Genomic DNA, 12,622 nt, shown 5'->3' on the forward strand with positions numbered 1-12,622 from the left:
CTACTGCCTGAGAATGTGGAAAATTTTTTTTAATGAAATACTCTCATTCTGATAACATTTAAAAAAAATACAATTCTATTCTCTTGTTTTGTCTAAACCCAACTAAGAGCAGACCTGACTGCCATTCATTTCTGTACCTTTGCTACTTGATCAGGCTATCTTACCAGTCAGAGTTTGGTGTTCAGACTCTCATTCGAAGCCTGTTTCTAAAACGACCAGCTCCACAGCTCTGCTGCAGGGTGATCTTGTACCTCTAAACCTTCCCACCTGCTGCTCTCTGACATCTCATCCTAGGGACTTGCAGCCCAGCTCTCAGTGACTTTGAAAGAAGTCGTGCATCATGGGATTCTATAAAGAAGTTATGGATGGTAGTGAACTATGCTGTATTGCTAGCTGTCCATCCAATCAGAGCCAAGTTGGGTGGGGTGTGTGTGCGCATGTGTACCTGTGTGTGTGTGTGTGTGTGTGTGTGTGTGTGTGTGTGTGTGTGTATGTGTGTATATTTTAATGCACAATCTGCTACGCCTCAGTGATTTATTTCTACATCAGGAACCCAATTTTTCTTTTTCTTTTCTCTTTCCACCCCTGCCCTTATTTCCAAGCTGCAAAATACTACAACTGACATCCAAAGGTGTGATGTGCTAAAGGACCAGAACTGGAATCCGGGAATGGAGGAAAAAATATGGCCCGTTGGTCTCCCCTAATTTCATCTGTAAGAAACAGGAGGGAAGAACAATGCTTTTTTGATATTTGTTTGGATACTTGTATGAAGACACCTAAGACAAAGGGGAAAAAAAGTAAAAATATATTTTTTTCAAATACTATCACAAGCTCCTGCCCAGGAGTAAGATAAAGAGAAAACATTGCAGGTTTTATTTGCTGCAAAGTTAAGGGATGGGACAATTACAGGGAATGTGGCACTCATGCATCATCCCTGAATTGTTCCTGTCTCCTCTCACATCTCAAAGTGCTCAGAAGACAGAGGAGACAGTCTCCTACAGGGTACAGACTTGAGGCAGTGTGAAGGTAATGTGCAGCATTGGACTTTGGAGTCAGGAAGATCTGGGTTTGAATCTCACCTCAACCACTTACTAGTGGTGTGATCCTAGGCAAGTCACTTAACCATCTTGGGATTCAGCTTCCTCATCAGTAAAATGAGGTGGTTGGACTCAGGGATTCTAGGGACCCCCTTCCAGAACTAAATCTGTGTAATCATGGCTTCTATCGCCTGGGCCCATGGCCCACAAAGGGCGTGGAGAAGGGAGTAAATGTCAACAAACCAGGTTATCACCGCACCAGCTTGGCTTTTCTCAGCACAGTTATTGACTAGTGAGTGATGCTGTGCTCTGGAAGAGTTCTACCCATGAATAACAATGATGGTGTGCTGCCCTCAATGGTTATTATAACCATTGTAGTAGCTTCTTCTATAAGGTAGGTTAAATGGCTCTCAGTAAATGGTTCTTGAGAGCAGAGATCACTCTGGCTTGTCTTTGTATATCCACCTGGGTCTAGCAGGGTGCACTGGACACGACAGAAATGTTTGTTAAATGAAATTACATTTTAGCAGTGTAGTGAAAGCAGGAGGCTGAACTTTAGTCTTTGGTCATGGTGCCGGCATATGGTAGCCACTTTCTGAATAGAATTGTCTGAGCCAGTTTATATAAGCTAACAGATACACAGAGCAATCCCTGGAAATGAGAAAACTAGCTCTGTCCCTTAACTTGAAGCAGCTTAAATACAAGGGGGAAAACCTTTGGCATTCCTCCTGCGATCCATGCTCACCAACTGCACTCAATATCTTGAGGTTTACTACAACTTGGCACTGGACATGTTATGTGGAGCCTTAGCAGGGAGCTGAATACTTAAGGAGGGTGACTAGGCAACTCAAGGCTGGGCCAGGCACACTTCTCTTTCGGTTTCTTTCTATCTGTGATGGTCTCTCACAACAAAATATTAGCTTAGCCCCTAGGATAATTTGGGTGCTTCAGATGTAGTGGGTATTAGTTGCTAGCCACTGACCCTGATGGCAAAAGCAAATGGAAGAAGGCAAAAGAATGGCCCTAACCAGGTTTAATTATATTAGTGACAAAAATGAAAATCTCTTTTCTGAATAAGGATGGTTTTTGGCAGCAGGGATCCTATCACATCATTCTGGGATGTGAAAAAATGAGTTCTTGTGTCTTTCAGTTTTACTAGTCACCAAGGATGTGCTAAGCTATTGCTCTTTACTCCACTGGTCATCAATATCAACTCTCCTGCAAAGATGAAGCACCTAAAAGAGGTGGTTTATGGAGGATCTTACTTTTCTAGACTTATTTATCTAGAATCGAGATCTAGATCTAGATTCAGACGAAACCTGAGAGATCTGGAATGGGGATGAGATGTAAGCAGTGTCCCCTTACAAAGAAAACAAAGGTTGAGCTGATGGAATGGGCTGGTGCATTGCATTCTTCACTCTGGTCTACTTCTGCTTGAATGGGATTGGCTAAAGCATGCAGGAGGTGCTAGGACATTTGTACACCCAGCTCCACCCCACCCCTACCCCACACCGCCAATGGCCCTTAGTGGGTTTAAAGAATCTGGTTCATTTTGGAACACTACACAGTCACTTAGACCATTAAAGAGAAATCCCAATACTTGCTGGGGGGAGGGTCCAAATCTGCCTGTTTGAGGGCTGAAAACAGGGTCCTTTCTCTAGGCCACTGCTCACTGGAGACTCATCCCAATACCAATGAAGGAACCCTACCCCGATTAAAGGGATGTGTATGTATGTGTGTGCACGCGCATGTGCACAGACATGCATCTATGCCTATGCATGTGGGTGGGATAGACTGGGTGCAAATCCTTCTGTACATCTTTTTGATTTCCAGGAGAAAAATGTTTTTGTGCTGACCTGACCAGTCAGTTCAAACACAAGCCAGTCTTGCTGGGTCTATGCTACCATTTTACTTGGTTTTCTATTAGCCCACTTCTTGCTCCTTCTCATGGCCCCTTCTGTCCCCAGATTACTAGTATTTACTAGGCATCTATATATAGAGGCTCCAGCATCACAGGGGTGTGCAATGAGCCCCCAGACCAACAAGAAGAGTAAACCTGCCTGGAGTGGTGGAGGAGGGAGGTGAGGTGGAGCGGAAAGGGCAGAGCTAGAGCTCTTGGGTCTCCGAGGACTCGATGGACACTGAGAGTCTGGCCACCACCCGGGTCAGGGCCCTGTTCTCAGCCTGCAGCTGTTCATTCATCTGCTTCAGGGTTTGAATCTGTTTAAGCTGGTGGAGGTTCTGCAGAGAGTGAGACACGGAGGGGACACAGACAGACAAACAGACCAAAGGAGATAAAAAGTAGGACAAGGAAATCATGTGACTTTTTGTTTTTTAGTTTGCATGCAAGAAAGGAAAGGAAAAGAGGAAAATGGCTGGAAGGAGAGCAAATGGGAATGGAATGACGGAGTAGAAAGCTAGAGAGATCAGAGCTGAGCCAAGTGACTCTTAGCTGAGCCCTAAATAAATGAAGGCTGGCCCCTTTAACAGAACTAGTGACCACCTCAAGAAGTACATCTGACTGGCTCTGAACAGCAACCCCACTGTGTGGCTCTGAACAGCAGCCCTACTATGTGGCTCTCAGGCCTCCTGCAGGATCTACAGGGTAAGTTAACCTGACCATACAGTCTCTCCCTACTCAGACCTTCCTTCATCCACATCTGGACCCAACAAAGGGGGCTTTATATACAGACTAAATACTCTGCCTACACCTAACTGAAATTGCTATTTCCTTTCCTCTCTTTCTTTTTCTTTTGTGATCATCCTGTTTTCTCTCTTTGTTCTACTTGTTCCCCTCTGATTTCTTTACTGTGTGTGGGGGGGAAGGTCTGTGGTGTGAAGGTTCATTTTGTATACAGAGCCATGGGCAGATCGCTGGAAAGGACATCGAATATGGTGGTTCTCCAACCTTCTTTGTAGGGACCAAAATTAACACAGCCAGCTCTATCCTGAAGTCCAAAAAGCTCTGTCCAGGCTTTATCAAACTGCCACCGACCCATTGTGCAATTATCTGCATCGCTAAATTAACAGCTAATGGTGCTCTCCATTCATGCAGAGGACTGGTGCTTACTAAAGATATCTGCAAAGATACTAATGCTATAGCATTTATGAATATTTAGTAATAACAGAGTAAAGTACTGGCTGATATAAGTACTAGGGCATCCCTAGACATGTGGGGCTATGACCCAGGATGGCGCCTGAAGTTATGTTAACTACAGGTTTCTGTTTCTTCTTTCTATTCTGGGTCTCTTCTGAGACAATGCTGCCAGATGTATTATTTTGGAATCCACTGGTTGAGTCACATGAAAGGAAATGCGGTTTCTCACCTTGGTTTCAAACCAGTACTTAAGATATTTTTGTTTAGGGAGTCAATATTTTCCCAGTCCACAAAATTTTTACCAGTTACCTAAAGGCTACAAACAACAATAACAAAACCCCACCAATCAATGCTAGCATTTAATACAATGAGCCTGGCCTATACAATTATTTGTCCTACTTAATGTGGAAAGCTGTTCTAGCCCTGGCCAATCAGCTCTTGGTAAGTAGGTGAATGCTTTTGCTATGCAAATAGAGCAATAATAGATGAGCAGACATACATCTGTTAAGGTTACAACAAGTACTGGAAAATACAGAGAAGAGAATGAGAGAGAAGTCTGCCTAGAACCACCAGCACAGGGGTGAATGAATTAAATGAAAGATTAATGGAATGACAATTATTCAGGGGTGAAGAAGAGGGAGAATAAAAAGACAGTGGGAAATAAGAAATACAGTAAGGGGAAGAGACACACAGACATAACTGTTGAACATCCCTTTCCCCAAACAGGGAAACTAGTTATCCTGAAGGGGAAGGCAGGGCAGCCAAACAGCTGGGGAATCAAAAGGATGGTGGGGCCTGGGCTAGCCTTTTCACTCACTTCAAGCAATTCAGCAGGGGGCACAAGAAGGGTATTCATGAGGTGCCGTGCAAGGAATTAAGAGGGAAGGAATAGGGATTGAATCTAAGAACCAATGGAAAATTTCCCTGCTTTGATTCTTCAATGTTTATGGAGCATGAGCACAATCAATGTCATTGTACCAAGTGGTCCCTGCTCACACGCTAATGTCTTGGATTATACAAGATCCCTAGTTCAGTGTGCTGGTGTTTGCAGAATGAGAAGCAGGCAAAAGCACGGGAAAGAGAGACTCAGAGAAGAGACGATTCAGTTGAACGGTCTAATGGAAGCAGCACCAGGGGTGGGTGATTGGGAACTAGGAAGGAGGAGGAGGAGGAGGAGAAGGGAACGGAGACAAAATGCAGAGTGGAGCTGAAAAGAGGCCAGGCTTGTACGGGGTTCAGGCTGGAGATATGTCTAAAACAAGTAGAATAAACCAATTTAAGATCAGTCATTCTCTGGCAGTACTGGATGGAGGGAAGGGTAGGGGAGAAGAAGGAAGGAAGATAGGTGTCAATCCCTTGAAGGAAGCATATCAGCGCAGGGCAGAAAACCAATCAATTCATTGTTGGTACATTGCAATAAAAATGCTCTAGCACCACTTAGGCAGACATGCAAACCTGCTTGAAAAGGCAGGTCCCAACCCTAACTCAGGCCAGAATCTAAGTAATGATTTGTAAAGGAATGAGTCACTTACCTTTCCAAATTAAGGTCAGCAATAGTTCATTCGAGGTCACAACGGACCAGACCTACATTCTTATGTGTGAAATGCCCAGTGTATGGCTCTTTTCCCTTGATTTTCTATCCCTGGCTCATAGCCAGTGATTGCCTTTTCATCCCATTAGGCACAGTTTAAGAGACAGATACTGTATCTTCCCATTGTCCTTGAGCAAGAGTTGTACCTTGAAGGTACAATCTTGAACAATTTTAATATTTTTCTTCCAGTGACTTGTCTTAGGAGGCTTTGATGTATGCTTAGAAACTGGAAATGTCTGTTCATTAGCCATGGGCATGGCTGGGTTCCTGCTCCGATCAAAAAAAAAAAGTCTTATGTCTCTTAAAGGGAGGAATGGAACTGCATGCACTTGGTGACCCAGACATCTCATCTTTGGCTATCTACCCTTCGGTGATGTTGAAAGGGCTGGGGGTCCAACGTTAGCCACCATTACCATCTTGAAGAACAGTTTCAATAGTTAATGAAAAAAAATAAAGGCACTAGACTCAGAGTCAGGTAGACCAGGATTCGGATCTTTCTTCAGATGCTTACTAGCCGTAGACTCTAGGCAGGTCATTTAACCTCACTAGGCCTCAGTTTACTGAACTGTAAAATGAGAGGGTTGAACTTGATGGCTTCAACGGTCCCTTACAGCTTTAGATCTATGATCCTATGAACCTTCTTGCGCTCTTTTAGGAGAGCAACAAGACCAGTTGCATGTCTGGACTTTAAAAACCGTTTTTTGGCCTAATGCCAAACCCAGCACCACGGCCATAAAGAAACACATCCTGACAATATGAGGGCAGCACCTTCAAGAATGTCAGAAAAATCAGGGCAACCCCCTTCCTCTATGGGGAGGCTTAAAGTTTTCTTGGTCTGCTAGTAGGATTTTCTTCTCTTTAGAAGAAACTCTAAGAAACTCTTCTTACCAAAGAAGAGTTCGGAGGTTTTGAGCAAGATACCTTGATCTTTGTCATGACTCATGGAAATTTCACGCCCAGAGGATAAAGCACCAGGCTTGGAGTCCGCAAGCCCTGAGCTCAAATCCAGCTTCAGACACTTACTAGTTGTGTAACCCTGGGCAAGCCATTTAACCTGTGCCTGCCTCAGTTTCCTCAAAATGGGGATTATAATTGCACCTACCTCCCAGGTAGGGTTATTATGAGGATCAATGAGATAATATTTGTTAAGTGCTTAGCACAGTTCTGGCATAGCATATACTATATAAGTGCTTATTACTTCCCTTTCCTTCCCCATCCCACCCCCTCCTTAACTGGTAATTCTATTTCAAACAGATTTGATAATTGGTTTAGAAATAAACTGAACACTCACCCTAAGGCTATAATTGGTTATTTAAAATTTTTGTGTGTATGTCTATGTATATACATTTATGTATATATTTATATATAAATACATATGTAAATTTCAAGCCCTCCAGGGTTATAAAGAGAGCAAAGATTTTCTCCAGGCTCTCTTCTAATTCATGGGAGAGAAGGTCTTTCCCTGTACAATCTCTGGGAAGAACTCAAAGGAACAAGTTGCCTATTTTAGTCAGCCTGTTGGGAAAGCAGGGAACGGAGCAAGCATCCAAACCGAAATCTGGTTGCACAGAATTAGGGCAAATGCGTTGCTAAACGGGCTCCCTCCCACACCTGCTGACTGCACTCCTGTTACGCTGACCTCCTCTATCAGAGCATCATATAAGGCTATTTGTCCAGACGCAGTGCATGGCCCCTCAGTCCCTACCCGCCTGCCTGACCCTACGGACTTACTCTAAATTCGGGCCATTATCTGTGTGGGAACAGCAAGGCTTCTAATTCCAGGTCTTTGTCTGTATGGGAATGAGGACGTGTGACTGGAAATCTACAAGCACCCAACTTGAGTGGGCTGCTCCCTGCCCCTAGGGTACTCCTCAGAGGGCACCATCATTTGACCCCATTTAAATATTCCAATTCAACACTTGACAACAGAAAGGAAAAAAACAAACAGGAAAAAAACCTTGCTCCCTAAAAACAGAGTACAGATGGCACAGCTCAGGGTGTTTCAAACACAGGTAGAGCGCAGGGGCTACCACATGACAGAGGAGGCCCATTCATCACAGGTACAGATGCCCCAGCCCTAAGACCACAGAGTTCCTGAATGGAAATTGGCTCTGGGAACACAGGAGGGTCTGACCTTGTGGAGACACACAGACGCATCATCTTAAAGGGGTTAATTATTATTTTAGTGTCCTATTGCTCTGTGTCACTGAGAAGACTCAGCGTGGCCCTCTATGGCTCTGAGACCTAAGTGGTTGTAGGTGACATTGAGTCTGGGTATTGTGGATGTCACAGGCCAGGGGAGGTAGAAACAAGAGTCTGTCCCTGCCAGAACACTGGAGCTGGTGAATAAGCTGTGATCCAGGGCCAGTGGAGCCTTCAGATTGGCCAAGAACCATTCAGTGAATTGACAGGCAGTATGGTTTTGTGCAGAGAGCAAAGAACTTGAAGCCAGAGGACTCAGGTCGGAGTTCTGGCTCTAGCACCCACAAGCTGTGCAGCTTCTCTGCTTCCATAAAGTTTAGCCATCCATAAAGTAGAGATAATCACTCTGTGATGTAGGGCATCACTTCAAGGAATGGGAGCTATCCTTATTCCTGTTCCAGCATCCTGAAAAGTTAAGCCAGATGCTCTGCCTATGGGGTTATCTGCTCATTCACCTTGATAGATCCAAAGAGCCTGCATTTTTCTAGCCCAATATTCCTGTTCTCTAAGCGAAGAAAACCTGTGCTCCAGAAAGCTGCCTCTTGGTGTCATAATCAGGAAGAAAATAAACTGTGAACAGACAGAACAAAGCCAAGCACTGGGAGGCTGAGGACATGCAGCATACTGTGGCACCAGGCATCCCCCAAACCGAATCTTAGGGGCTTCTTACATCCTCCTTCCCTGGGGCAGTGACACCCTTAGAGGGCAGTATGCCAGCCTCGAGAGCTCAAAACAGCCCAGAAGGATAACTCTCCATCAGAGTGGCCGATGGCCGTGTGGCAAACAGGAAAGGAGAAGGAAGGACAAAGGGAAGATGCAGGAAAGCCGAGAAGTGTTCCTGGTGGCTTGAGCTTGCCGCATTGGGAGAGTGCCAAGCATTCCTGAATATTTCAGGGAAATGGTCTGGGACAGGAAATCAATATGGGAATCCATCTCCACTCTGTTTCAGAATGCCTCTTCTGTACTTCTTCTAGCAGTGTGCTGAAATGGGGAAGGGGATGTGGGGAAAGCCCATGACCTCTGCCAGGCTCTGCCAGGCTTGGAACATGCAGCCACACTGAGTCAGAAGACCAGCCCCGGCCCTACTGCCCAGTCCTGTGAGGGTGAAGCGATTGGTTATGGAGCCTTACATTTCAACTCACGTCTGTCTCCAGCCTGCAGGAGTCACCCCTTCAAAACAAAGGCAGCATTAGTTCCAAGATGCACTTGAGGGGCGGCCACAGTGGGTGTGGTTTGACAAGTCTCTGTAAAGTGTCCTGAAGGGAGGAACTGCCCCCTTACCTCAGTAGATCTTTCTCAAGGGTGATGAGTAAACGACTCAAATCTGTTAAGCGTTCAAAAATCAGACACAGAGTAGGGAAAACAAAATAAAATCTTCTGTACCTTCATCTCCTCCTCCATTTCTGACATTTTCCGCTCCAGGGCTCTCCTCTCCTGTTTTAAAAAACAGTGAGTGTGTTTTAGGAGGGGGTCAAACTGTGCTTTCTTTCAGCTGGTCTCTTAGAAGTAACTGTGTGACCTGTAAACAGCAGTTTTCTTTAGCTCCCACCCAAAGGATTCACCTTTTTTTTTGGTTTTGGCACACTTATATCCCAGGTTTGGGGTTCTGTGGTGGAGCTTACCACTCTGGGGATAGGGCTACTTCCCTGAGGAAGACCACATTATCCAAATTCCATAATGGAACAGCAGAGGATCGCATAGGGAAATAGCATAAAAAATACCACTACAACAGTACCAAGTCATCCTAGGTCACAGTGTCAAAAATGTCTTCAAATTTAAAATGACTTCAAGAGACCAACACCCAGTTTTTCCCTTTTACCCACTTCAGTAATGCTCCTCCCACATATTCTCCAAGTCAGTGTCCCTCATGATGGGGAACAAGCGTAGATGGCCCTTGACAGATCACCCTGCCCCCATCCCAAGTATGTTGTTTCTTTTTATCCTGAAGACTAATCCCTATTAGTCCCAGTAAAGGGACCCTCACTGGGACAGATCGGATGGAAGCTCAAAGAGGTTTGCATATAAGAGGAACAGAATGTATAACTTAGCTAGTTTTCAAATACAAAGTAATGGGAAAGCTGGACAGAAGGACACAGTCAAAACCTAGCTGAGCTCATGTACTTAAGTCAATCATAATTCAGATGTCTCAGTGGAGACAGGTCAAGCCCGGGGAGCATCCTCAAACCTTTTAGACAAGTGCCTCAGCTAGCAGAGAACCAGAGATTCTGCAATCAGTGGAGATCTCTGCTGGCTCACATCACCTCCCAGATGAGCGCCTCCCTTCTGTGGCCAGGGCCAGGGTGGTGTGCATGCGATGATTTTCAGCTAAACTGAAATGCATGTTTTACAGGATGATGTGGCACAGTGGAGCCTGGAGGCAGGGTCATTACGAGATGACCAAGAATGGAACAAAGGGAAGGACTGGCCATCTGAGATCCCAAAAGGATTAGAAATTAAACTCAAGCAAAAAGAATTTTTCATGAAGCTGGGGATAGAATGTGGCAGGACTAATAATGCCTTTTTAAGATGAACTTTTTCCATTGGCAAGAATAACAAAGCCAAGGAGAGTAAAAAGAGAAACAGAGATAGAGCAGAGGGGAAAGAGGAACACACGTACCCTTTTCTCCACCTCCAGCATTGTTGATCGGTCAGAAGTTTTTTCTTGTTTCTGCTGGTACCAATGAAAAAATCCAGATATTACTGCTGAAAATCTAGGACATATAGAAAGCCCAGTCTACCGTCCCTGCTGTCCTCAACCTGACATTCACAAACAGAAAGCAGTGCTTCAGAGGTCCCCCACCCCAGGGGCCCCCCAACTGTTATACTGAGATTGACCGGCAGAGGGTCGGACCCAATACAGGTCTCTGAGTTAGTTGCCCCCTCCTCCCCTCCACTGGGCTTGTTTGGGTTCCCAGGCACATGTTAGTGTGAAGGAAGGATGCGCAGCCAGCAGTAGGAGCCATCTCTTTCCTTCTTTACTTCAGCACCTCCCCATCCCTGACACCTGGCTCTCTTTCCCAGCGCTCCACCTGTGTCTTATGGGACGGGACGCTGTGAATCTCAAAATGAGAAAACCACTTGGGAGCCTCTTCTTTTCCCAAACAGCCCCTTCCCAGGCTCCTTGCTTCCAGTGTCCAAGGGCACTTCAGATCACCCTAAAGTACAGCATGCGAGTGGCTTAAAAAGAACAAAGACTAAATTTTTGGTAAACAAAATGGAACATCCTTAGATTGGAGGAATGTCTAGTTGGGGGTCAGGGGATGGGCTAAATAAAGTTTCAAGCTCCCTTTTGTGCCACAGAACCTCATAAGGTGTCTTCTATACTGATGGTCCACAAAAATAAAATTTGTTAGTTGACTTTACTCCTGGATGGTACACAGGCAGCACTTAAGCAATATGGCGGTTGTGCTGTTGCTAGGCAGGAACTCCAGAAGCTGTTCATTCTTTTACAGCAAGGCTCAGAATCCTGACTCCCATCTTGAGCTCTTGCCTTCCAGTTTGAAAGTCCTGGCTCCCTGCTTTTTACCACTATCCCTTCATCGGATCCTTCCTGAGAAGGAAGATGAAGGGAGAGCAGAAGTGGATCTTTGCTCCTGCATTTGCTTAGTAAGGCACATTTTGTGAAGTAGAAAGAACACTGGAAGTGAAGTTGGAAGGCCCAGATTCTAGCCCTGGCCTTGCCACTGACCAGCATGCTACAGTCATGTCTCTTCTCTGGGCCTTTCTTTGGGAAGTGAGCCCTTTCCTTCCTCTCATCTGTACATGAGGGATTTGGATGAGATGGTTTCTAGGGTCCAGTCCAACTCGGACATGTTTTGATCTGAATTCTCACTTTCCCAAGTTTCTAAAGATGCCGTAGATGCTGTCTCATGAGATGCAGTCATTTAGCATTTTGAAACTACTTTTATGCAAAGGAAAAGTACTCCATGATTTTACTCCCTTTGCTTTTCAATCAAGAGCAGGTAACATTGTCATATGCATGATGATGGCAATATCTCCTTTTACAAATATGCAATCTCTCTCTGGAGCGCCAGGCCTGCATCCAAACCAGAGCTCATTATCCTTGACCCCAAACTCACCTCTTTTCCTAATGTTCCCTTCTGTCTGAGACATGCCATGTCTCCGACATCTAGGCTCAATTTCAGTTATCATTGGCCCTTCTTTTTCACTCATGCTTCACATCCCACCACAGTTGCCAAAACTTGTTAATTTGGCCTCCATCACATATCTCATAACCACCCCCTTTTTCCCACTCACACGGCCACACCGCCCGACTGAGGCCTCCATCACCTCTTGTCTGGACCACTGCAGTGGCCTCTCACCAGCTGTCCCAGCCTTTAGTCTCTCCCTCTTTATTCTCCCCACAGCTGCCAAACTGATATATTCCCAAAGTAGGGTCTGACGCTGTCACTCGCCTTCCCAAGAAGTGACAGTGGCTTTGTCTTGCCTCTAGTATGAAATATAAACTCTTCTGTTTTGCTTTTAAAGCCCTTCCCTTTCCAATTCCAGCCTTCCTTTCTAGGCTTTTTACACACGACTCCCCCTGCACACATTCTATATTCCAGCCCCATTGGGCCTGCCTGCTGCTCCCCACAAATGACATTCCATCTCCCGTCCTGTATGAGCAGTCTCCCATGCCTGAGAGGCCCTCCCTCTTCACCTCCACCTCTTAGAATCCTGAGCTTCTTTCAAAGC

At 45.3% G+C, this 12,622-nt stretch overlaps 1 protein-coding gene across 3 annotated transcripts in view; it reads right to left on the reverse strand.

Annotated features, from left to right (window-relative positions):
• The window catches only part of LOC114029036 (protein phosphatase 1 regulatory subunit 12B-like), a 47,020-nt gene that overhangs the window by 4,705 nt on the left and 29,693 nt on the right, over positions 1 to 12,622 (reverse strand). Inside the window, exons 5-7 of one of the 3 annotated variants that reach the window (XM_027843390.1) lie at positions 10,545 to 10,598; positions 9,311 to 9,361; positions 9,058 to 9,097 (exon numbers count right to left, since the gene is read on the reverse strand). In XM_027843390.1, the coding sequence (XP_027699191.1) occupies positions 9,092 to 9,097; positions 9,311 to 9,361; positions 10,545 to 10,598 (111 nt within the window). In that variant the 3' untranslated portion in view covers positions 9,058 to 9,091. The remainder of the gene's footprint in view (positions 1 to 9,057; positions 9,098 to 9,310; positions 9,362 to 10,544; positions 10,599 to 12,622) is intronic. The other 2 variants (XM_027843389.1, XM_027843388.1) reach the window with 2 other exon arrangements.

This window comes from Vombatus ursinus, unplaced genomic scaffold (assembly GCF_900497805.2).
Source record: "Vombatus ursinus unplaced genomic scaffold, bare-nosed wombat genome assembly UNPS02014909.1, whole genome shotgun sequence".
Classification (NCBI taxonomy): domain Eukaryota; kingdom Metazoa; phylum Chordata; class Mammalia; order Diprotodontia; family Vombatidae; genus Vombatus; species Vombatus ursinus.